The sequence below is a fragment of the Hippichthys cyanospilos genome, chromosome 9 (assembly GCF_059441005.1).
Source record: "Hippichthys cyanospilos isolate Australia breed blue-spotted pipefish chromosome 9, RoL_Hcya_1.0, whole genome shotgun sequence".
Taxonomy (NCBI): Eukaryota; Metazoa; Chordata; class Actinopteri; order Syngnathiformes; family Syngnathidae; genus Hippichthys; species Hippichthys cyanospilos.
Genome location: NC_142377.1, coordinates 6806390 through 6829023, shown reverse-complemented (window position 1 = coordinate 6829023; position 22634 = coordinate 6806390). Strand labels below are relative to the sequence as shown.

Here is a 22634-nt window from a genome sequence, read left to right as displayed (position 1 = left end):
TAGTTATTTATTGGGATTTAAGTAAAGAGTGGGCCAGCAAAGACGCCCACGAAATTCTACCTATAGTCTCGACATATTTGAAGCTTCCACTCTGTCACGTAACTTCATTGAAGTACCAAATTCAGTAGTTAAATATCTGTTAATTGTGAGTTGTTCCTTGTTTATTACCACGGTGACAAGTGCAGTATAGTATACGCTAACACTTATTGCTGAGGATATGTTTAAATAAAAATAACAAATAATCACAGGTGAAATATCTCCCAACAGGTTGAAAACAAAACAAAAAAAAATAGTTGTGCTGTTTCTGGTAACACATTATTTTCGTCGTCGTCCCACCTTGGTGCTGGACGATACTTTTTTTGGAATTATATTTTTATTATTTGGAATTATATAATATATAAAGTTTAAAGATTAAATTATTGCATACATATGGTCATCATATATATATATATATATATATATATATATATATATATATATATATATATATATATATATATATATATATATATATATATATATATATATATATATATATATATATATATACGTATTCACAAATGCGTATTTCAATCCACAAATGTGTTAAAAAAAAATCCGTATCCGTGATTAAAGTGAAATGGGACGAGTCACAAATGTGCAACGAGTATCCATATGCGCAATAAATCCGCAAATGCAGTTGAAGTCACAAAATGCGTAGCGTGAATCCACAAATGCGTAATGAGGATCACTACAGTGTACCTTGACTTGTATGCGTAAACATTGTTGAATGCGCAAATAAATCTGTAATTAAGGCCATCGGTAAACACTTGCCCTCCTGGATTAGTTGGATTCTTACATGTGACTTTTGCTACAGTCCTGCCGTATGGGAGTCGCAAATGCAAGTGTTGTGTATTACTCTGTAGAAACTCATTCAGACCACCAGGGGGCGCAACTAATGACGCTAAAATACCCACATTGGCAGCAGTCTTCTTGACACGGCAATCGAACGTCTTCGTTTTTCGAAAAAAAAACATGGACGCATCTTCTATCGGCCCAAGCGCAAGTACCATTTATTAAAGTCTTTGAAATTGAAACCATGTAAGAAAGAATTGGAAATTAGAAGAAAATGTTAACACACAACATAACTGAAGCTATTTGTTGAATAACGTGTCTATTTGGGGGCGCGGTGGAAGAGTGGTTAGCACATTGTGTGTGGGTGTGTGCTGTGCCCCTTTCATCACTATATATATTTCAGACGTTTTACAATGCGTCCATTTTTTAAAATAATTTCTATGACACAAATGAGTTGTCGGTTTTTCATTTGTTTCACATTTTTCTTACAATTCCTAGTATATGTTGTATATGTTGTTCTACTTCCATGAAGAAACATATTAAGTTCTTAACCTTTTTTTAAATCATAAACTAAATGAACTTCTATATAGGCCTACTCGTTGAATTATGCATGTATTTGACATTTTCAATTTTTCCCATTATTTGCAAAAGCAGTTGAATACGCAGTGTATCCAGTAAAATGCAAATACATTTGCATCAAATATTTTGTTAATAATCCCGTAAGGACTATAATGTATGGGAGCTAAGACATGAGTTGACATGAACTTTGATTGCTTTTACCAACCCGTGCAGCTGCCCTTCGCAAGATGGCCGACCAAACAGAGCGACTGAACAGACTGCTGGGCGTTGCTAGGCAACGTCAAACCCAGTTGCTGTGGGAAAACGGGAATGGCAAAATGAGACCTGCTACGACGACGACGACACACAAGAGGAGGGAAACAAAATATGACTACACTCGGCTTTCCATTATTACCGGACAAGTTATTTTTCTCTGAACTTCAGTAGAGGTGTTGTTTTTGGAACTGGTTGTCGTTGCATATATATATATATATTTTTAATGTAATTGCCAGTCGCTCTGGTGAGTGCACACTTTATATCAGCATATGTTCTACGACTTTGTTAGGTACATCATACGCCGTGTGGAAAAAAATATATTTTTCAAATCTTTGTTTGAATCTCAACGACAAATATTTCGATCCTCATGTAAGTGCGATCATAGTATTGTTAAATAAATTATATCGTGCCGATTTATGTAGTTGCAAAACATGTAAGTTTTGTTTATTTCATGCGATGCGTTGGAGAAAGTGTGTGATGATCACCAATAGCTACTGCGCCCTATAGTCACTTGTGAGGCTATTGCAATTTTACTGAAATCACATATTTTACATTATCCAAAACTCACGCCATAGCATCATATCAAAATATTCAAACACAAAAAAAAACAACAACAAAAAAAACAAAGCAAACCTTGATTCACATGGTGTAAAATCTGGACCAGTTCAGTAGAGCACTAAAGTGTGTCACGGCTAATTATGGTATATGATTGACAGTATGAGGCTTCACAGTCATTGTACTTCCGGCCACCTAGTGGTAGCATATGTAATTGTTCTGCCCGCCAAACTACAGTGTAGAGTAGACACAGATTAGTGCTTCTCAATTATATTTAGTCCCCCCCCCCCCCCCAGGAAAGATAAAAACCTTTCACCCCCCCTCCCACTCGACTCGCTAACGATAAATAAGATTATTATCTATAAAAATTATTTAAGTATCCCTCAACCTGTATCCTTTTTAATATTAACAAAAGAAAAAAGCAATGTAACTCAAAGTCCGACAACTGTTAATTATTTTTTACAGCGTTTATACGGGTTACAGCTTAGTCTAAAACTAAAAAAAAAATGATAATAACCAAGTGCATCAAAGTGCCTGAAACAAAAAAAAAAGATGAAAATTCTTGCATTGGCATGGATGAACAAAGATACAAAATGTCTAATAAAACAAAAACGTATTCGCACAGTTTTTAGAATTCACTGGGCTACGATGTGTGAATTTGCATCCTTCAAGGTAACAGAGATGGGATCCGAGTCTGTGAAGGTGGTGGTCCGGTGCAGACCCCTGAACGACAGGGAGAAAGCTCTGGGTTCCAAGATGGTCCTGACCATGGACCTGCAGCGCTGCCAGTGTTTCATCAAGAAGCCCGCGTCAGCCGATGAGCCCCCGAAGCAGTTCACCTTCGACGGGACTTATTTCACCGATCAAACCACGGAAGAGATGTACAACGAGAGCGCCTATCAGTTAGTAGAGGTGAGCTTTATATCGATAAATAACAACAATTTGAGCTAAACGCACTATTACTAATCAGAAGCTGTTAGATAGTGCTTATCTGTGCATCCAAATCCCAATGCAGCTCTGCTTACATTTTGATTTTGATGTGATAGCAATGTGAAAGCTGCTCTGGAATTTCATCCTAACTTATTGATCAAATCATGTGCATAAAAACTCAGCGTGGGCTTGTGCATTTGTACTTTCAAGACCCACCTATTAGCACACACACATGGCCTCATTAACATAAAATGCATAATTATCTTACAGGGGGTCACAGAGGGATACAATGGCACAATATTTGCTTATGGTCAAACAGGAAGCGGCAAGTCCTTCACTATGCAGGGAGTATCTGGGCCCCCGGCCCAAAGGGGAGTCATCCCGCGAGCCTTTGAGCACATCTTCGAGAGCATTCAGGTGGACTTGGCAGCATGAACACTACACATGAAACCCACACATACACTAGCCAAAGCCTGAGTGTCACAAGATTTTTTTGAAACATGGTTTAAACGATCAGTTTATGTTCTGAAATGATTTGCATCCCTAAAAGTTATCTAATAAGTATAACCTTCCTGTTAAGCTCATATTTACCCTTGTGCAGTATTTTGACCATTTTTGCGTCGTTTTCTTCCACATCTTTCTTGCAGTATGTTACCCATGGAATGGAACACTCCTGGTAGGGTGAAAACTATAAGTGGTTGTGTCATGTTGAAATCTGACATGTTGTCAATATTTTGGGTGAAATTTCAGCTCCACCGTGCCTTTTTTCAATGCCTTCCTTTTGACGTGAAACGCCTTTGATGTAAAGATCAAAGGGTTGGACAAAATATCGCACAAGGGTTAATGGAGGGCGATCATTTTCATCTCCCAGCGACTTTCAGACACTTCTTTACTCCAATATTTGAAAAAATACTGTAAATAAACTCATGGGATTGGATATCTTGACTCTGTAATTACATATAATGACGTTTTTGGCAGTGAATGTGTTTATCCACTATCCAAAAGTGTCAGAAACAAAACGAGTCACTGTATGTCTTTGTTTTTGTCTCCTTATTAAGTCTAATGTAGTTTCTAACTTGCCACTTTTGTGTGCATTTCTGTGCCTATATGTGCCAGTGTGCAGAAAACACCAAGTTCTTGGTGAGGGCGTCCTACCTGGAAATTTACAACGAAGAAATACGAGACCTCTTGGGTAGCGACACCAAGCAGAGATTAGAGGTTTGTGGTGTCCTTTGCTCTCAGCAACATTAGAAAGTCTGTGTGTAGAATACAATGAGAAGACACATCAGGTAGCCCTTCCTCACACTGTGTGAGCTCAATGACAAGACTGAGAAGTGTACAATACAGACAGTGCTGCATGTTACCATGGTGACGAGGTTGTTACTCAGTCTTGAAGGTCACGCTGTTTGAACAAACTGATTGTGTTGAGTTTTTTTGTTTTTTTCCCTGCGGTCAGCTGAAAGAGCATCCAGAGCACGGGGTGTACGCCCGGGACCTGTCCATGCACACGGTGCACAGCGTAGCCGAGTGCGAGAAGGTGATGGAGCGCGGCTGGCGCAACCGCGCCGTGGCCTACACCTTGATGAACAAGGACTCATCTCGCTCGCACTCCATCTTCAGCATACACCTGGAGATGTGCCACACAGGTCAGAGAAAACGCACGTAACACGCACAAACACAAATGCTGGCTACGGGCTGTAAAGATGATGAAATATACAGAGCAGGGCTAGCAAATGTCTGGCCCGCGGGCCGGATCCGTTCCACAAGGAGGTTTAACCTGGTCCTCAAGATGGGAAGCATTTGAAGATCATTTGAACATCTTCTACAAGCAAAGTCCAGATGAAAAGTGCAACTTACAAGTGGAAGTGACCACTTGCACAAAATAGCTTGCTGATCAGTGACAGAAGATGGAAAACTACACTAGCGTTCACGTTAGCATTCGAGCCAGTTTCATTACGCTCCCGCTCAGCACAGGTAAAATCCTTTGATCGCCCGATAAATTCACAATGAACGTGGATCACCATCTGGTCCATTACCAGACATTCAGCTTTGGTTCATGTTGTATCACAAACAATCAGCATCAGCATCAGCATCTCAGCAATTAGCATACTGAGCTTCTGTATTTGTCTTGACGTCTTAATGAGTCTTCACCTTCTTCGGTCATGTATGTCATTACGTGGGCGATATCCAGTGTCCAAAATGAGACACTAGAGCATAATTTCTTCCATTTAATTTCCTTTGCACTTCACTGTACTCCTTGAAAAGAGGTTGTACCACCATGCATTTTGATTGGGGCATTTTTTTTCCACTGGATATTTTTTGGTTCATGGTTTTTATTGATTTATTCTAAATCAATCAATCAATCAAATTTTATTTATATAGCCCTAAATCACCGAAGTCTCAAAGGGCTTCACAGAATGAAAAGAGGTCGTACAGAGACATCTTTTCAGTATAGGGTACACAACAGCATCCCCTGTCAAAGCTCCCAGAAGGGGAAGGAAAAACTCAAAAACCCCAAATTAGGGGAAAATCAGAAACCTCCAGAAGGGACCACAGGTGGGAGGAGCCCCCTTCCAGGCCCACAGGTTGAAGTGGATGCTGCATGTACCAGACACAGAAACAACATAAATTACAGAAAACATAATGTGCTATATAGTGCAGTGATGTCTTGACAAATTGATTTTTAAAAATCTTATGTGTTATAAATGTATAAAAATACAAACTTTGTATTACATGAACAAAGGGAAAAAGATCCATTCAGAATTTCCATTCAGTACTGTATAATATTTCAACAAAATATCTATCTACATTAAATTGACACTAATTGTTTAGTATATACTAGGGGTGTCAAACTCATTTTAGCTTGCGGGCCGCATGGAGGAAAATCTATTCTCAAGTGGGCCGGACAAATACAATCACTGTATGTCTTTATATAACTTTAAAACAACAACTTCATATTTATTATTCTTTTTTTAATATGCTCCAAAATACCACAAGCACAACATCACTATTGATCATAAAACATTAACATTACTATGAATCTGAAAACATTTCAAGTTTTTCATTTATTAATAAAAAAAATCAGCGAATTTTTATACTTTACATGATGTCTTGCGGGCCGGATTGTACCCGTTTGCGGGCGAGAACTGACCCGCAGGCCGTATGTTTGACACCCCTGGTATATACCATGATTTTTCCAGTCCAGCCCACTAGAGTTAAAATGAGTCAGACACCCCTAATTTAAAGGCTTTGGAATGTGTCAATCACGTGATTGACGGGCCTGAGTATCCCCGTGATCTCGATAGACCAAGCTGCGTAAAAAGCGCACGTTGAAACTGGACGCGATCCCTCCCCAGACGCGGCTGGCCAGGACCACCTCCGAGCCGGGAAGCTCAACCTCGTGGATCTGGCGGGAAGCGAGCGTCAGTCCAAAACTGGCGCGACAGGCGAGCGTCTCCGCGAGGCCACCAAGATCAACCTGTCGCTCTCTGCCCTGGGCAACGTCATCTCGGCCCTGGTGGACGGCCGCTCCAAATACGTCCCCTACCGCGACTCCAAACTGACCCGGCTGCTGCAGGACTCGCTGGGCGGCAACACCCGCACGCTGATGGTGGCTTGCCTCTCGCCGGCCGGCAGCAACTACGAGGAGAGCCTGAGCACGCTGCGCTACGCCAACCGCGCCAAGAGCATCCAGAACCGGCCGCGGATCAACGAGGACCCCAAAGATGCGCTGCTGCGGGAGTACCAGGAGGAGATCAAGAAGCTGCGGGCTCTCATCTCAGGCCAGATGGCCTCTGCTGCTTCCGTTCCACGTGAGTACAAAATAAAAGACGTTGTTCGAAATAACAGGACCGTCTATTTATCTTATTGTAATTATCAACAATAAGATTGCCGGTTAGTCCTTAAAGGTTAGGTTACTGCATAACAATTGGGTTTCCTGACCCAAAGCAGAGGTCAAGTCAAACTTTTTCTCGGCAATAATATGTCCTGTGCTCCATTTGTATTGGAGATGGTCCTAAAACCAAAAACTGCAGATGGTATTTCTTGTCGCATGGTCAAAGTATTCATCAAAAAACGTGATCGAGGTTTTATTCTTAAAAAGTAAAAGAAAAATGGGTACAGACGGAACATAATTACCGTGCTTAAATATAGAGGAAAAAAAACTTGATTAACAATTTTGCATTGCATATCAAACTTATTACGAATAAAATTGTACCAAAACGGCTTTGGAAGATTAGATGCAAACATTTGAAAATACAAGTGAACTGTACTGACAGTGTCGCTTACTCCAAATGAAACACATGGCTTTCATAGGACTTTGAAGTTCAAGATGGCCATGTCAAATTCTTCAAAACTTCTGATGTTATCTTGTGATGATCAGTAATTGCTTTGTAATAAAAATCAAATGTGGGCCAGATCAAATGCTCTTGCGCAAACTCCAGTTTTCTTCTCCTAAAGCTGCCATGCCTGAGCACCAGGCTGCAGTTTCCCCCAGCTCCACCGATGGTGAAAAGGAGAAGATTAAAAAGGTAGGACGTTCCCACGCTCGCATATCATTTGACGTCTGCGCCGCTGTTGTCCATTTAGTACTTTGACCTTTCAGGACTACGAGGAAAAGCTGGCCCGGCTGCGGGCCGACTTCAGCGCCGAGCGGGAGTCCAAAGCCAAGCTGCAGGAGGACATCGCTGCTCTGCGCGCCTCCTATGACAGCAAACTCTCTGGCCTGGAGAAGAACAATTCAAGCAGGGGAAGCACCGCTTCAGAGAATGGTGAGATGGAACATCTGACAGTAAGGAAAGTTGTTCCCTCCAAAAGATGGTATTAATATTTTTAACCATAAATATACTATATATAATATATAAACTGGGGCTTAAAATTGGGGAAAAATATGCAGATTGCAATGTTTTCCCCTCCAAATTGTGATTTAATATGCAAATATTTTTTCAAGGTCCTTTCCCTCATGCCTCACAATAGAAGATTTTTTAAACTCACATGTTTTGATATTATACGCTGAGTATTCACCATGACAACCTCCCAAAATTCAACCAAAGAATTGTGGCATAAGCACAAGTCAAACCATAACAACGATGCAATCAAATCTGTTCTTCATTGAAAAGGAATAAATTAAATGATTGTACATTTCAAAAACTTGCAAATAAATGTGTTCTTAATGACCAACAGTATGTTTTACATACAATCATTGGTCTGGTTATTATTAAATGATATTACATGGGGGGTGGCACTTCTCCGGAGGTGGCCTGCTTGTTATAGCTACGGACATGCGGTAAATGCAGAACCTGCAGCACCCCCTGCTGTCCGTAATGAAAAACGGTCTGAATCTTACACACTATCCCTTTAAACTTTCATGAAACAATGTGAGGACTGAACGAACGACACTATATAATGTCTATTCATAAATGAAATGTATGTAATATATAAAAAAAATGAATAAAGCTTAGCAGCCAACCAAAATGAGTTTTTCCCACATAAATGCAGCCTTTAGAATTTCAAATGAACCTTCTGTTGCATTGCTATACGGCAATGTCACAACACATCACTTCTTTGAATTTGGCGCCATCTTGTGGCAGTTATGAATATTTAATAAAAGCTCAAACGCCACAAGTGTGTGCCTTTAATAGTTGAGGATATTGGAGGGAACTAAACAAACAAACAGGAGTACATCGAAGTGCGAACAAGCAGCAGCTGATTGCATGCTTTTTGTTTTTCTTTGCTTTGTCTCCTAGCGCAAGTGAGCTCGAGCAGCGCGACAATAGAGGACAACACTAACACCACCCCCAGCAACGCAAATCAGGTGCACGCATTGGGTCAAACCTGCCCACCAAGAAACATACGTAAGGCCAACTTCTGCATTCATTTTTTCATTGCGGTGTAGCTGACCGAGTCCAGTGCAGATGGAGTGCCGGAAGAGGCTTCTGGTGTCAGCACAGCAGGGGAGCTGGAACAGAAAAAAGCTCTGGAGAGGTTGATGGCATGCTGCCATGTCTACTTAAATTCAGCACTAATTCCATCTTGAGTAGATCGTAGCCTTCTGTCATGATTCCCCAAAACGCCTTTGAAAAGTTCAGTTTTAGTTTTGTCATTGCATATTTCGACTTTCCATTTTCTGAAGCATCAGGGTCGCCTGAGAGATGGAGCTTATTCCAGTTGACTTTTAGCGAGAAACGTGGGGTACACCTTGAACCGGTAACATTTCTGGTAATATTGTCATGTAACTGCCCGGCTCAATTTCATTGGTCAAACGGAGGCAAACGTCACAAACGCGCTCTTGCATGCGTGCTCGTGCTTTTTGAAAAGGCACCAACAAACCCTATCGGTGACAAATGCTACAGAAATTGGAAACGTAGGTGCAATGTACATTCAAGCGTACCGCTGCTGTTGTCCAAAACCTTTTTAATTTTTGATGATCTGTAACATGAATAGGTCATTTCATAATTTTTCTTCAAATTTCACAAAGCAATAGTCTTCATTTGTGAAGAGATTACATACGAGGTTAGGGTTAAACTCTCAAACTCACCTTTAAAGACACTCAGACCTCAGCCCAGAGGCGGAGCCTGGCCAGGCTCACACCAAAGGAAAAATCGGATATTCGAATGCACGGCACGTGACAAATTGTTTCGAATAAATGCATATTTAAAGGGTTAACATACACTTGCTCCGAACACAAATCCTAAAACGGAGACGTTGTCCCTTGGCAGACTGCAGAGGCTGGAGCAGGAGGTGGTCGGCGGAGAGCAGGCCTGCAACAAAGAATTCCAGCAAAGGAAGAGGCAGAGGAGGAACGTGGCCGATCAGAGGAAAGCTCAGCTCGTCAAAGCTTTGTCCGACAACAGCGAGGACAGCGACAATGTGCTGTTTAGTGTCTATGACTCAATTCAGGAGGAGGTTCACGCCAAAGGCCAGATGTTGCTCAAGGTCCAGGGAAAGGTCAGTCACACGCATGTGAGAAAAAAAATACAACAATGCAAGGATTGTTAGCATGATTAGTTTTGTAATATCGACGTTTTCCGACGAGTTCCTTCAAGTACACCCAGGGGTACCCCTACCCCCATTTGAGAACCACTGACCTACTGTGCGTACGTCAATTGTAGCTTGGGCCAAGGTGAAAGGACCATCTTCTAAAACGTGGACCTTTTTCCTCCGTCAGTTAAAAGCGGCCAAACTGGAGATCCGTGACTTGCAGACGGAGTTTGAGGAAGAGAGAAACGACTACCTGGCCGCCATTCGTCGCCTGGAGCGCGAGGGCCAGCTGCTTCACGGCCTGCTGGAGCGCATGGCGCCGCTGGTTCGGCGCGACTGCAATTACAGCAGCCTGGATCGACTGAAGCGAGAGGCCGCGTGGGACGAGGAGATGGCCGCGTGGAGGATTCCCGACGTGACCATCCAGAGAACCACGCTGCCCTCAGGTGGGACTCGTGAGCTTAACCAACAAGCTCGCATCCATTGGTTTCGTGTAGCACTTTTCCTCGTCAGGGACACAGGTGCACTACATTACCAGTCAAAAACTTCGGAAACATCGTGCTCGGATATTCGCACCGATTTGGTGAGCAGGTAAACTCTACCACTGAGCCCCCCAAAAAATCTTCTTGATTAAATTTTTTCTTGTTTGAGCCTAGATTTACGAAAAGGGTCTTAATATACAGATGGCGCAATAGTTAGCACGTCTGCCTCACAGCCCAGGGACCTGAGTTCAAATCCACCTCGTGCCAGCCTTCCTGTGTAGAGTTTGCATGTTCTCCCCTTGCCCGTGTGGGTTCTCCCCAGGCACTCCGGCTTCCTCCCACACTTCAAAAATATGCATTGCATTGTATTGGACACACTAAATTGTCTAAGTTTTGTTGGATGCGTGAATGATTTTTTTCAATTAATTCAAAAGTATCTTTTTATCTTATGAGATGTTTTAAACAATTAAATCTTAATAAGAAAATGTTAGATTTAATATCTAGAAATAAGCATTCCTTTCTTAAGGTTTTGATACACAAGATGTTTTTTCCTTTTTCGACAAAACATGAATATATTTCTTATCGTAAGCCTCCTGATGTTGCGTCATCAGTAGGTAAATGAACAGTGTAAATCGCTTGGAGCGAGGCAGAAAAACACGTCCATTTAAAATTAGAATGATTTGAAGTTTGACCTCATATTGACAACTATTTTGCTTCCATTTCATTTGCAACTTGAGTAAATTAAAGAATTCTAACTTGTTTTTGCTCTCAGATCGCTCTTAAACCCATTAAGAAAAAAATGTCTTATGTTAGATTTCTTGGCAAGACAAAAATTCTTACCCCATGGGCAGAAATAACATAGTTGCCCAATTGTTATTTCTTTCTTTCTTGTATTTAATCTCTGACACTTTTTGCAGAGTTGTATATATATATATTTTTTTATATCTATATTCTATATATCTTTTGCATCATGGCATTTTCTCAGTTTTCATTCATGATTTTGGTTTTATTAACGGGAATGACTTTTAGCATGGATTTTTTTTTAAACCTCTTTGTATTTGTATATAAACTGTTTCCAATATTGGATAATTTGCCAAATATTTGAGGTGGTATTACATTTCAGTTGTGTCCCCAAACTTAAGACATTCTTGATGTCTTACTCCTTCAGCTGAGCCTTCAAAAGTGTCCTCGCCCAGAGGCCCGGCTGGAGATCCAGAAGTATTAGTGGTAGGTTTTTGGCATGGGCTCCTCCTCTTGTGCTCATGGGCTAGAGACATGTGTCCCCCGCCGTCACAAACGTGTGTTCCCCATCAGGTTGAGGAGGACCGGTACAAGAAGCTGCTGGACCGCAGCAACAGCGAAAACATCGCCAACACTTATTTTCGATGCAAGAGGGCCAGCCAGCTGCTCGGAGGCCAAACAACTATGGGACATGGTGAGATTTTTGTTGACACTTTGACCCTTTTGATTGGGTACACAATCCCCGCAAAGAGCCTTGCTGCAAATTACTTATTAGCAGCTCCCCCAAAACTGTTTTTCACACCCTTCATTAATTAAGGAGCAGACCATCAATCCAAATTCATTACCCTTAAAAATATATTGATTACTGATTGTTTCAAACTGATAGTTATTAGGTACTGTACACGTGGATGCAGTGAAAATTCTCCAACTTCCACCACCCAAAACTAAACCCAAAACTAAGTTACAGTGAGCACAAAAAGACTACTCATCTTTGCTCAAAAAACATTTTTGGTAACATGAAAAAAATGACACAGAGACAAATAACTTTGATTTTTTTTTTTTTCCACCAATAGTGTCAGACACACAAGTGTGTTTTTTTTTTCTCCCTGAGTACAGTGGTACCTCTACCTACGAAATTACAGTGAACCCTTGGTGTGTGTGCGTGTGTGTGCCCTTTGCTGTGGGTGCGCTTCATGACTGACACGAACGTCCTTGTGGAACGGGAGTTGGGCCGGGAGTAGATTAAAACTCCATAGGGACGTACTGTGTAACTCATGAAACGCACCATGGCGCACGTTGTTGTCAACACACAGGCAGGAGGCAGAGACAGAGAAGCAGACACCATTGGGAATGTTTTACCTAGATTTCTTTTAGAACAAAATGGTATTTCAAGTGTAACTCTACATTGTAATCAACTTTGATCATGTACAGATTAGACTTTAATTCAAAGTCCGGGCTGCTACTAATATGACTGTAGCTGCGCGAGACTTCAAGAGAAAAGGCTTCTTCCGTCAGCAGTCGGCAATCCAGATTGCTAAAGCACCTTCTATACGGACGATCGTTTTATTACCAGCCGTAACGACTGGCTTCGCTGAATCGCCAAAGGTGATAGCAGCCATCTTCCTAACTTTCGCCTTGTCCTTCTTAATGCAGCGAACAGTGGATTCGTTCACTCTGAAATGGCGGGCCACGACTGCGGCTATGGGTCGCTGAAGCGATATATTTCTCTTATAATATACATATGTAATGAAAAAAAAAATCTGTGAAGTCGTGAATCCGCGTAATGGGAAAAAAATACGGCATGTGGCGATTCCGCGATAGTGGAACCACGAAGTAGCGAGGGTTCACTGTAATTGGTTCTCAAAGAAATTTTAAAAAATGTAGTAAGTAGAGATGCGTTTTCCATGTAAATGCCCTAATCTGTTCCAAGGCCCCCCAAAATTCTGATATAAATGTATTATCAGGCATAAAAATGCATCTAAACATGTAACACATACATGTTACACTTAGATAAAATCAATGAGTGTCGTTCATAATGTAAAAACAAAGAAAGGAGTAAAGAATTAAAAATGATGGTCATTTACCTTGCCGTTATCAGTAAGCGTGCCTTCTCCCACAGCTGCCCACGCCCCCTCCCTCTTGAACGGGTCACCCCACCTCAGTGTAAACGCGAGCCTAGACTCCACCATACCTCGTCCCTTCCGCCTAGAGTCATTGACCATCCCGGCCTCCGGTGGTAAGGTGAAGCGGAAAAAAAACAGATCTCATCAATAATGACTGCAAGAGATAGGATACATTTAGTATATACACTGTGGCAAGTACTTTTAAACGGTCCAATCATGTCCCAACGTCAATGTTTTTGAAACGTTAAAGCTACTTTAACCATTTTCACACCAAACATTTGACTCATTCTGCTTCACTGGTCATCTTTTTTTGCATTGATTGCACTAATAAAAGGTAAAGATGTTTGCAATAATATACATGTTGAAAATGATCTTTCAATTTAATGTACAATATTTTGATGATTGTGGAGGTGCTTCCTTCAGCTGGAGTCGGCGCTCAGTTATTCGCGACAGTCGCTGTCAATTTACGACACCTCTTTCTTAGCGCCTTCAAAAATAAAGCAGCAGCAATATTACGGTAATAATGTGAAAACACAAAAACTACAGCCGTAAAAAACAAAATAATAGCAAGGTCATTTACACTTGCCTAAAGTGATCTGAAAGACACTCAATTTCACACGCAACACTAATGAGGGCAAGATATTAGTGATGGGATGAGACAAAAGTGAAACCAGGTGTCTCACAAGATCGAGTAATAGGACAAGACAAGAGATTATGGCAAAATGTGTAATATAGAATAAAGTCCAATATAAATTTTCAATTCATTTTCAAAGGTTTTTTTTTTTTTTTTTTATTGAGCAGACTGCACGAAAATGAACAATCTAGCATGCAAATGTAAACATGAACAGGAGAATCATTTTGTTACAGGCTCATTTTCAGCTGGATCTGAGATAGTTGCTCATGTTAACTTAATTTTTTTTGCAGTGTTGACAAACTGCCTTTGTATGTTATGTCAATATTTTACCATTCCTCTCTTCAACTGGAACCCCCCCCCCAAAAAAAAAAATCCCCACACTGGTGATTTGAAAGTCATTACTGCATCCTGTATTTCTCCTGTAGAGCTGCTTCTATTATTATTTTTATAGTTTTTGAATAAAAATGTTTTTGTTTGGTGAAAGACAATTAATAAACAAAAAAACAAATAACACATTTCCATGAAATAATGAATGAGCAATTTTATATTTTTTGAAACTTAATTAAACCTAATGAGATTTTAAACAGCTCTGGCCTCGTAATTTTTTTTCCTTGAGACGGTGACCCACAGAAGACACATTTTACAGTCTGGTGAGGGGAACAAAGGTCATCAGTACCAACATGTCAGTAACAAGATGTGCAGTCATCTTTGTATATTAAACTACCTCTGAAAAGTCATCCGACTGCCCTCCAGGGCACTTAATTGCTGCTAGCTAGCGGCTAACATATGCGAGACGCTGCGCTATATGTGGGCCACAGGTGGTACAAGTGTTACAATACATCTTCAGTGTATTTCAGTTTTTTGTTTTTTGTTTTTTTTAAGTGCCTTGGATTGGCGGTTAAACGTGATTTCAGAACAATATTGATATTCATATCGGGAGTTGCAACACGCAACTCTGGGAGTGAGGAACAGTTTGCTCAGTAGAAAGAGTCGTCACCATTATTCTGAGAAGAACATTATAATGCAAGCATAGCAATGTGTTCATGTATAAACATTATTTGGTATGGTAAGATTTATTTTGCAGTACAGTATTAGCTGGCCTTCTCTTTACATTTGGTATTGTGTATTCCATTGGATTTATGGCCCAACAAGCTCACCAAAAAAAAAAAAAATCTTGTGGTATTCTAATCTTGCTCGTCCAATCCTTACAAGGAAAATGGATGGCTGTACTCTTTTCGTTTGAGTTTTGACCCTGCTGACCTTGCCTCTCTTTTTGCATCAGTGTCACGTTTCACAATTTGGCCTGGTTCATCCTCCATTGTAGAATATGAGTTGACATACAGTGAGAGGGACGTGTCAGTTTCTGAATTTGACACCCCTCATTTGCAGTAGAAATATAAGCCGTGGATAAACCCCCCACACACACCTTTCCACTCAAGCAACGATTGGCCGTTGAAATGTTACATAACCACTCCAGGACGGAATTAAAAGTCAAACACGCACAGGGGGATCCAGCGGGCAGACAGAAAGGCCCATCCACGAAATTAACACGCCTGGCATGCTCACGCTAATCTCATAAGGGAAGAGCAGCAGACCACCCGAGTAAGACGAGTTGTAAGATCACATAGCGGCTCTGCCAGTCAAACACTCCTAGGGTAAGTGACTCCAAGTATCGGCAGTATTTTTTTTTCTTCATGTGTGAAAAGGACAAACGCCCAATACTACTTTTCAGTCTGATAGACGTAGAGCGGGTGCCCCACACAAATGTGAGAATTTTCCCTGCCATGTGATAAAAGGCAGAAAAGTCCCGATGCTCGGACGTCTCTGAGAGATTATCATGAGTGATTACCCAGTGGTGTGGGGTGTAGAGTGATTTTTTTTCCACCCACTAATCTGCTTAAAAAAATAGTAAAAACAATTTGTAAAAGCTAAACCTGTTCAAAATTTACACGGCCTCCCACAATCTAAAAACAGATTCAGCTATACATGTACCCCATTAAAGATGATAAAAGAACATAAAAATAGACTTCTAAAATCAAAAGCTTACCTTTACTTCAGTCAATGTTCAATTTGAGGCACAGGCGTGAACCCTGAATTTGTCACGGAGTGCAAACGTTCCGTAAACGTTCACTAGGAGCCAATGCACCTGAAGTGCTTTCTTGGAAAACAATCAGTAATAACAGAGCTGCAACGCAACAGGAGATTGTTGGAAAAAGTGCATGGAAAAAGTTGCTCCTTTAAGTTCTTCAGCATTTTTGTCCTGACTGAAACGAAGTTCCAAGTGGGCTAATGCTGTGACTGTTCTGCTTACTTGAGCGACTCATCTTTGAGCAGTCCCAACTTTCTGAGAGCCTCTCTTCTGTCAGCGCCCATTCCGGGCACCATCATCACCGTGTATGCCACAGAGTTTGAGGCTTTGGGACTAACTGGCTGGTACTCTGCAACGCTTTTGAGTTGCGCATCAGGATAGTTTATTTTGTTTTTGTGATTGGTCAGGGTAGTAGGTTGCTCTGGACCGGTTATCTGCATTCTGTTGGGTTGACTAGGATGAGAGAGTGATGTGGCCTGTTGGTCTCCCCTGGAGTAGTGGTGGAAACTGGCACTGCTGTGTAGCCCCTTGCTCCTGGGACCAGGAGGCTCTGAAGTGTGGCAAAACGAGGGGCTTCTCAACGGACTGTTGTTTGCCGGAGCTTTTGAAATCCCATTCCCCGCGGACAAGCAAGACTTTGGGAGTTCCAGGTGGGTCCTTTGAGCAGTTTCTGAATGTCGGCCATCGAGGAGGCCTAGCTTCTGCAAAGCTTCCTGTCTCACCACTTTGGGATCCGTTGCGTTCTTAAGACCGTATGATGAGTTGGAGACAGACGTCGCAAGCTTTTCTATCTTCACTGAGATATTTGAAGGCATTTTTCTGGGTTTTGATGCAACAGGTGGTGGTCCTGTCCTAAACTTGCCAAACTCTGAGAGGGCCCTGCCAGGCCCTGCCACATTTCTAGCGATTGGACCTTCTAGGATGACTGGCGGACGTTTGACCAAGTCTATGGTGTGATCGACAGTGGGACATAAAGGTGTTTTCTTTGTGGAGGCGCTTCTCCGCAAGTAAACGAGTGCATCGTAGGATAAAGGTCCTCTTTCGCCTGTCTTCGCTAAATTATCTTTGGGTTTGGTTGCAGGAGGTAGCACACCGTTGACCTCAAAGGGTGTTTGAACACCAGAAAGCTTTTGGCTTGAGTTGTTACCAATCGAAAGAGACTTCTTGTTTAATTGAATCCCAGCTTTCAGGTTTGGCTCAGAACAATTAGAGCTGCTCGCTAAAATTAAAGGTGTTGGTACAAGGTAGTTCTGTATGGGTTTGTTCTCCACCTTTTCCCTGATGGTTTCCATAGAGTTGTGCTTTTGCAGACCTGTCGGACAAAAAATGGACAGGCAGCTTGAAGGGCAAAGGAAGCCAAGTTGAGAGGTTAGGCAGAAAAACAATGACAAAATATAAAGATGAATTTTGCATCAATAAGAGGAACAACTTGACAGCTAAACCTGCAATTGTTCCTGGGAAGATTCGCTCACCATTGAGCTTGGTTTTGCTCATGGAGGCTGACAAGTCTGCCAATCTGGAAGCCAGGCTGCAAGGGTTGGGCAAGAGGTCCACTTCATCGGTGGACAGTCCGCTGTCGTCTTCGGTGTCCAAAGACTCGATGGTCTCCTCCAAAAACAAGAGGCAAGCTTTCTCCTCAGCGGATAAATGCTCCAGATTATCATCACTCTGTAATGAAAAACAATCATCTGTGGAACAGTCTGGTTTCACAGCTTCAAAAGGTTTAAGACCAAGAGACTCACAAAAGCAGATTGTCCACTGACAACGCTGTCGCAGCTGCCGGCGCTGTCCGTACCAGCCAACATTTCCAGTCCAGTCCCACCTGGCCAGGTTTCAATTTTGGCATTTCATCCAAAACAGCCGAAACAACTGTGTCAATCTGCAGTCTGCAGTTTAGATTTGTTTAAATCATGGGTGATCACATTTTTTAAGCTGTTTACAGAGAAATGTGAAAAACAAACAGTTGACAAAAATTTGAGCTCAAGTTACCGTATCTTCCGCACTATAAGGCGCACGGGATTATAAGGCGCACCCTCAATTAATGACGCGTTCGAAAACTTTTTCCATATATAAGGCGCACCGGATTATAAGGCGCACCCTCAATTAATGACATATTTTAAAACTTTTTCAATCACAATATAGTAATACTCAAAGAAATAACAATAATAACTCAAATAATAACTCTAAACTCTCAATAGCATAATAACTCAATGTCAATATGAGCAACCTTGTTCAACTGTAAACACACAAAAGAAAGAGGTAAAGCTTGCTTTATCAGTTCATTCCCCATCTACAAATTCCAATCTCAATATTGATCCATATCTAAGGCCCGCCTGATTATAAGGCGCACCATCAGCTTTTTAAAAAATTTACGGCTTTTAGGTGCGCTTTATAGTGCGGAAAATATGGTACATGAAATAACAATGTTGTATAGCTCTCAAACCCCAATCCTACTTGTAACCTTAAAGCAACACGAAAGAATGTTTCAACCTTCAGAAAATATTTTCATAGCCATTCTGAAGAAACATCAACTCAGCACAAGCTGAATGGTACTTTTGTCATGGTTTTGAAGGGGTTTGTATCACTTTCACTCGTGCTCAGGAACTTTGAGTGTGGCATTAATCCTACCGCATAAAAACCTACAAAATGTGATGGCTGCGATATGACATACGTCCGACGCTACCCTTGTTCTGTTCCTGGTGGACTGGTACGTAGCTATTGTTGTGTATTATTGTCAGATATTTGTGTGGGAGCAATAAATAGCAATCAGGTTGATAGTCCAATACAAGAGAGGATTTGCGGTAACATTACAGTGGCCATAACTGTAATTACATTTTAGCTTCATTGTATAGAAATTACCCATGTGTGTTGGATTAATAGCAGCATGAAGACAGCTGCTTGATGGGGCATTTTCATCTGGTATTCTTACATTTCTCAATGTTAAGTACAGTTTACATTTAAATTTGTGTTTCTTGACATTGTTAAATAAGTTGCGCACATAGGTTTACATACCCCAATGTTAGGTTCGCTTTTTTTCTGTTATTGTCTCATGACTGGTCATGTTTAGAATAACGTCATGAAGGGAGCGTGGTAGCCACACGGTGAGAGGTCTGGTTTCAGTCAACAAGCCGTTTCAGAAATGAAATCGCCAAAGGTAAGACTTCATCAATGACATACATATTTTAAACTGTATTATATTTAAAATATCATGATAGAGGCCCTTTAATCTTACGGCCCAATTTTTATCATTGCCAAAACCAGGGCCAGAGTGGTACTCATTTACAATCATGGAGTTTCATGCCTCAGTCCGGCCTCCTTACATATAATTTGATCCTTATTAGTGTATCAAGTCTAAAATGACTTACCATTGACACCAACGATAATCACTGTATTTGATCAAAAATGTAATCAACTATTGAATGTGTGTGCGAGATCACAATCATTGTTTATTTGAGCGAGTATGAGAAAATAGTTACTGTAAATGGGCGAAAACATGTCAGGGCCACACGGGCTAAGATATTTTTTACCCTGCACTTCCCGATAGAGCTCTACATTTGCACAAGGTGAGTCAGATTCAAGTGTTGCTGGTGCCGTAGATTTGCTGATTTCAAAATGAATCGAAATGACCCTGTTGTACTTTTATTTACTTAACACACCCAAATTCCAAACATAATCTGACTAACCCAATTTACAAAACATTGAAAGAAGTGAACTGCTATATAAATGTAGTGAGGGATCAGTGTACAGTAGTTTGTCTAGGGGCATGACGGTGCATCTTAACATGTGTTTCTGACAAAGCATCTAAACTGGCATGTGACTCAGATTACAATGCACACGCTGCTTCTAATCCGTCGTCTGTAGCTCAAATTCACACATCCACCTGCTCCACAAACAACATGTATATTTCGTGTCGCACAAAAGAACATTTGTCTTCACCGATTTTAGTAGCTTTTTGTATTATTGTGGAGAATTATTGTCACATGTATAGCATGAAACCACACAGCGAAATTCTTCAGATCCTGGGATAGAAAAGAGTGCACTTCATTGTTCACACTAAGTGACCTCCAGCTGTCAGGATGTGAATACAAGATAACGTCTGAAAAAAGTCCGTCACAGCGTTTATGCAAATAAGTGTGGCCTTCAGATGAATTACACGTTGCTGTCTCGTCAGACAACAGTTTATTTATCTTTATGAGGCCCACGATGGGAAAATGTGCATCTTTCCTGCAATGAATTGTGGTAACAGGAATGGCCTGATTATCGGCGTGAAGTCCTTTTTCAGATTGTCATCAGCTCTGACATTTATTTGCCTGAGCAGATCTGACGGGAAACAAAATAAATCTTAGAACATCCTACAGTACAGGATAATCAGGATAATCTTTTGAAGACATCAGTTTGTATATCTCTTGAAGATAAACTTTTATTTTTGAACTGAGATTAAACAAAAGAAAAAAGACTATTGTTTTTAACGTCAACTATTTCCAACTGCTTGATCAATTTATGACATATGAAGAATAATATAAAAGTTAAGACTTTAAGAACACTTCAACGGACAAACACTCCCAACACAAGCCATTTTAAATAAATTCCAACTATCGCTATGCTTGTCACGGTGTGCATTTAATGCTGTGACCGCTGTGTACTACATCCAAAATACGATTAAAAGGGCGGATTAACAAACGGGCGGCCCTATTTAATCAGCACGAAAGGACACTATTAACATATGTCGATAGTTCTATATACTTGATTCATGGCTGGATGACTATCTTTTATTAATACTTGTGATGCTAACGTAATTGGCTTGTGAGAAAATCCTCGAAGACGAGAGATTTAAAAATGACGACAGTTGTGAGTTAAAGTACGTGTGAATATTTTACAACTGCTATTGATCATAAATGTCGTACCTTAAAATCGTTTGTGATCCATACTGTAGCGGTGTCCTGTCTGAGGCGAAAGTGCTCCTCCTGAGCTCAGTCTCGGCGTTTACCTGAGCGAGGAGCTGTCAACCAATCAGAGTGCGCTTGAAAGACGCGTTGTCATGGTAATAAGCCGACGCTAAACCCTGCTACTACTGTTGTAATGACACCCCCAACCCAAGACCTCTCCAACAATTCCAGAGCCGAGCTGGCTCCAAAAATGTTTCAACAACACGTACTGTATGTAAATCTATGTAAAATATTTACTTGAAATTCTATTTTGCTGACACAAAGACAACTTTTGCCATAGCTTTTAATTGTTTGTGACACAGCATTGCAGAAAAATATCAAGTAAATCCAGTTGTCATTTAATGTTTGGTGTGCAACATTCATTGATGAGTAGTGGTGAGAATTTGTGAATGTTGGTGATCAATGTGAAAAAACTAAAATAAAAATCATAGCAATTCACATTAAAAGAAAATCCTTACATTACTTTTTGGCAACAACTTTGTTTCCTCATACCCAACAAGTGTCAACATTTTCACATCACCTTAGTCAAATTCACAACAAAACCAGCAATCTTGTTGAAAGAAAAGTGTTTTGTTTACAGCATTGTCATCTTGAATATCATCAATGCAGAAAAGAGAAAAAAGTTCACTTCAAGTTTCACAATTTCAGAAAAAACAAAAGTCACAGCAAATCATCAACAGAAACTTCAATTTAGACAATAAGGCATTACAAAAAAAAATCAAATTTTAAAAAGTATCATAAATGAGACTTCAGCTCATTGAGCAGAATGTTTTTTTTGTGATGAGGAAGATTAATGTTACTCTTAAGCGCCACTAGAGAAAAGGACCTTAACAAGCATTCTTAAGTAGAGCAGCTTGACTTTCTATCAGTCTTGTACAAAAATGAAGCATGTTTGAAATGCTTGGGTTTTTTGATGGGCGCTGCCTGAACTTGGAATTCAACAATATTTACCCATTCATCCATCCGCCGTTATTTTCAAATGAGAACTCGAACCATTAGTTTTAAATGAGAACTTGAAAAGTCAGTGCGAGTGAACAGCTTTGCTCATTTCTCCCGTTCTGTGAGTTTCCATTCACGTGTATGTAACCGAAGACCTCTGCTAAGGCTTGTACACCATTTTAAGAGGATAATAGCTAAAACGAGTCGAAGTTTGACACCCTCCAAATCCACTTGTACTCAATTTGATGATAAATTATGTCGAATGAGTGTCCATATACATTTTAAATGACCAAGGAATATTTTTCTTCCGTCTAAAATCGCCAAGAGAATCTTCAATCGGCATCGCTGCTGTCGGGCTGAACCTTCAATGTCCAAAATCGCTCGACTATCTTTTTTTTTTCTTCACAAACTTAAAGTGGCCAGTAAGTGGGTCACCAAGACAAAATGGCAAAAAGAGTATGAGAGCATGTTACTGAGGCAAGGATATGTTACGCCACCATCTCATGCCTTTCTTTATCATATTAATTGTATATAGAATCATCACTGTTG

General features: G+C 40.7%; 2 protein-coding genes across 10 annotated transcripts; one reads left to right on the top strand and one right to left on the bottom strand.

Moving 5' to 3' along the window:
- Positions 1-938: 938 nt before the first annotated feature.
- Positions 939-14693, top strand: kif17 (kinesin family member 17). Of its 7 annotated transcripts, none has more exons than XM_088423607.1 (16): positions 939-1041; positions 1627-1841; positions 2896-3135; positions 3424-3570; positions 4270-4371; positions 4610-4799; positions 6510-6965; positions 7612-7682; positions 7757-7922; positions 8898-8965; positions 9047-9135; positions 9870-10098; positions 10319-10577; positions 11782-11840; positions 11928-12048; positions 13474-14693. In XM_088423607.1, the coding sequence occupies exons 3-16, from the start codon at positions 2905-2907 to the stop codon at positions 13626-13628; spliced, it is 2343 nt and encodes a 780-aa protein (XP_088279733.1). In that variant the 5' UTR covers positions 939-1041; positions 1627-1841; positions 2896-2904; the 3' UTR covers positions 13629-14693. The 7 variants fall into 7 exon arrangements, with proteins under 7 accessions (XP_088279733.1, XP_088279732.1, XP_088279734.1 ...); XM_088423606.1 differs by having other exon boundaries at positions 1627-1912; XM_088423608.1 differs by having other exon boundaries at positions 1627-3135; positions 3473-3570.
- LOC148418654 (specifically androgen-regulated gene protein) lies at positions 14248-21197 on the bottom strand. 3 transcript variants are annotated; one of them, XM_088423613.1, is made up of 4 exons: positions 21105-21197; positions 17943-18086; positions 17673-17868; positions 14248-17512 (listed from the first exon to the last, which is right to left on the bottom strand). In XM_088423613.1, the coding sequence occupies exons 2-4, from the start codon at positions 18003-18005 to the stop codon at positions 16419-16421; spliced, it is 1353 nt and encodes a 450-aa protein (XP_088279739.1). In that variant the 5' UTR covers positions 18006-18086; positions 21105-21197; the 3' UTR covers positions 14248-16418. The 3 variants fall into 3 exon arrangements, with proteins under 3 accessions (XP_088279739.1, XP_088279738.1, XP_088279736.1); XM_088423612.1 differs by having other exon boundaries at positions 17943-18132; positions 21105-21166; XM_088423610.1 differs by lacking the exon at positions 21105-21197 and having other exon boundaries at positions 17943-19190.
- Positions 21198-22634: the final 1437 nt, after the last annotated feature.

Bases quoted from the DNA above. Each gene is read 5' to 3' on its own strand.
- LOC148418654 (XM_088423613.1), bottom strand. From the start codon at position 18,005: ATGTTGGCTGGTACGGACAGCGCCGGCAGCTGCGACAGCGTTGTCAGT. The intron at 17,869-17,942 runs GTGAGTCTCTTG...TTTTCATTACAG, and splicing joins TCAGTGGACAATCTGCTTTT to AGTGATGATAATCTGGAGCA. The intron at 17,513-17,672 runs GTGAGCGAATCT...TTTGTCCGACAG, and splicing joins GAGCAAAACCAAGCTCAATG to GTCTGCAAAAGCACAACTCT.
- kif17 (XM_088423603.1), top strand. From the start codon at position 2,776: ATGAAAATTCTTGCATTGGCATGGATGAACAAAGATACAAAATGTCTA. The intron at 10,099-10,318 runs GTCAGTCACACG...TTCCTCCGTCAG, and splicing joins TGCTCAAGGTCCAGGGAAAG to TTAAAAGCGGCCAAACTGGA. The intron at 12,049-13,473 runs GTGAGATTTTTG...CTTCTCCCACAG, and splicing joins CCAAACAACTATGGGACATG to CTGCCCACGCCCCCTCCCTC.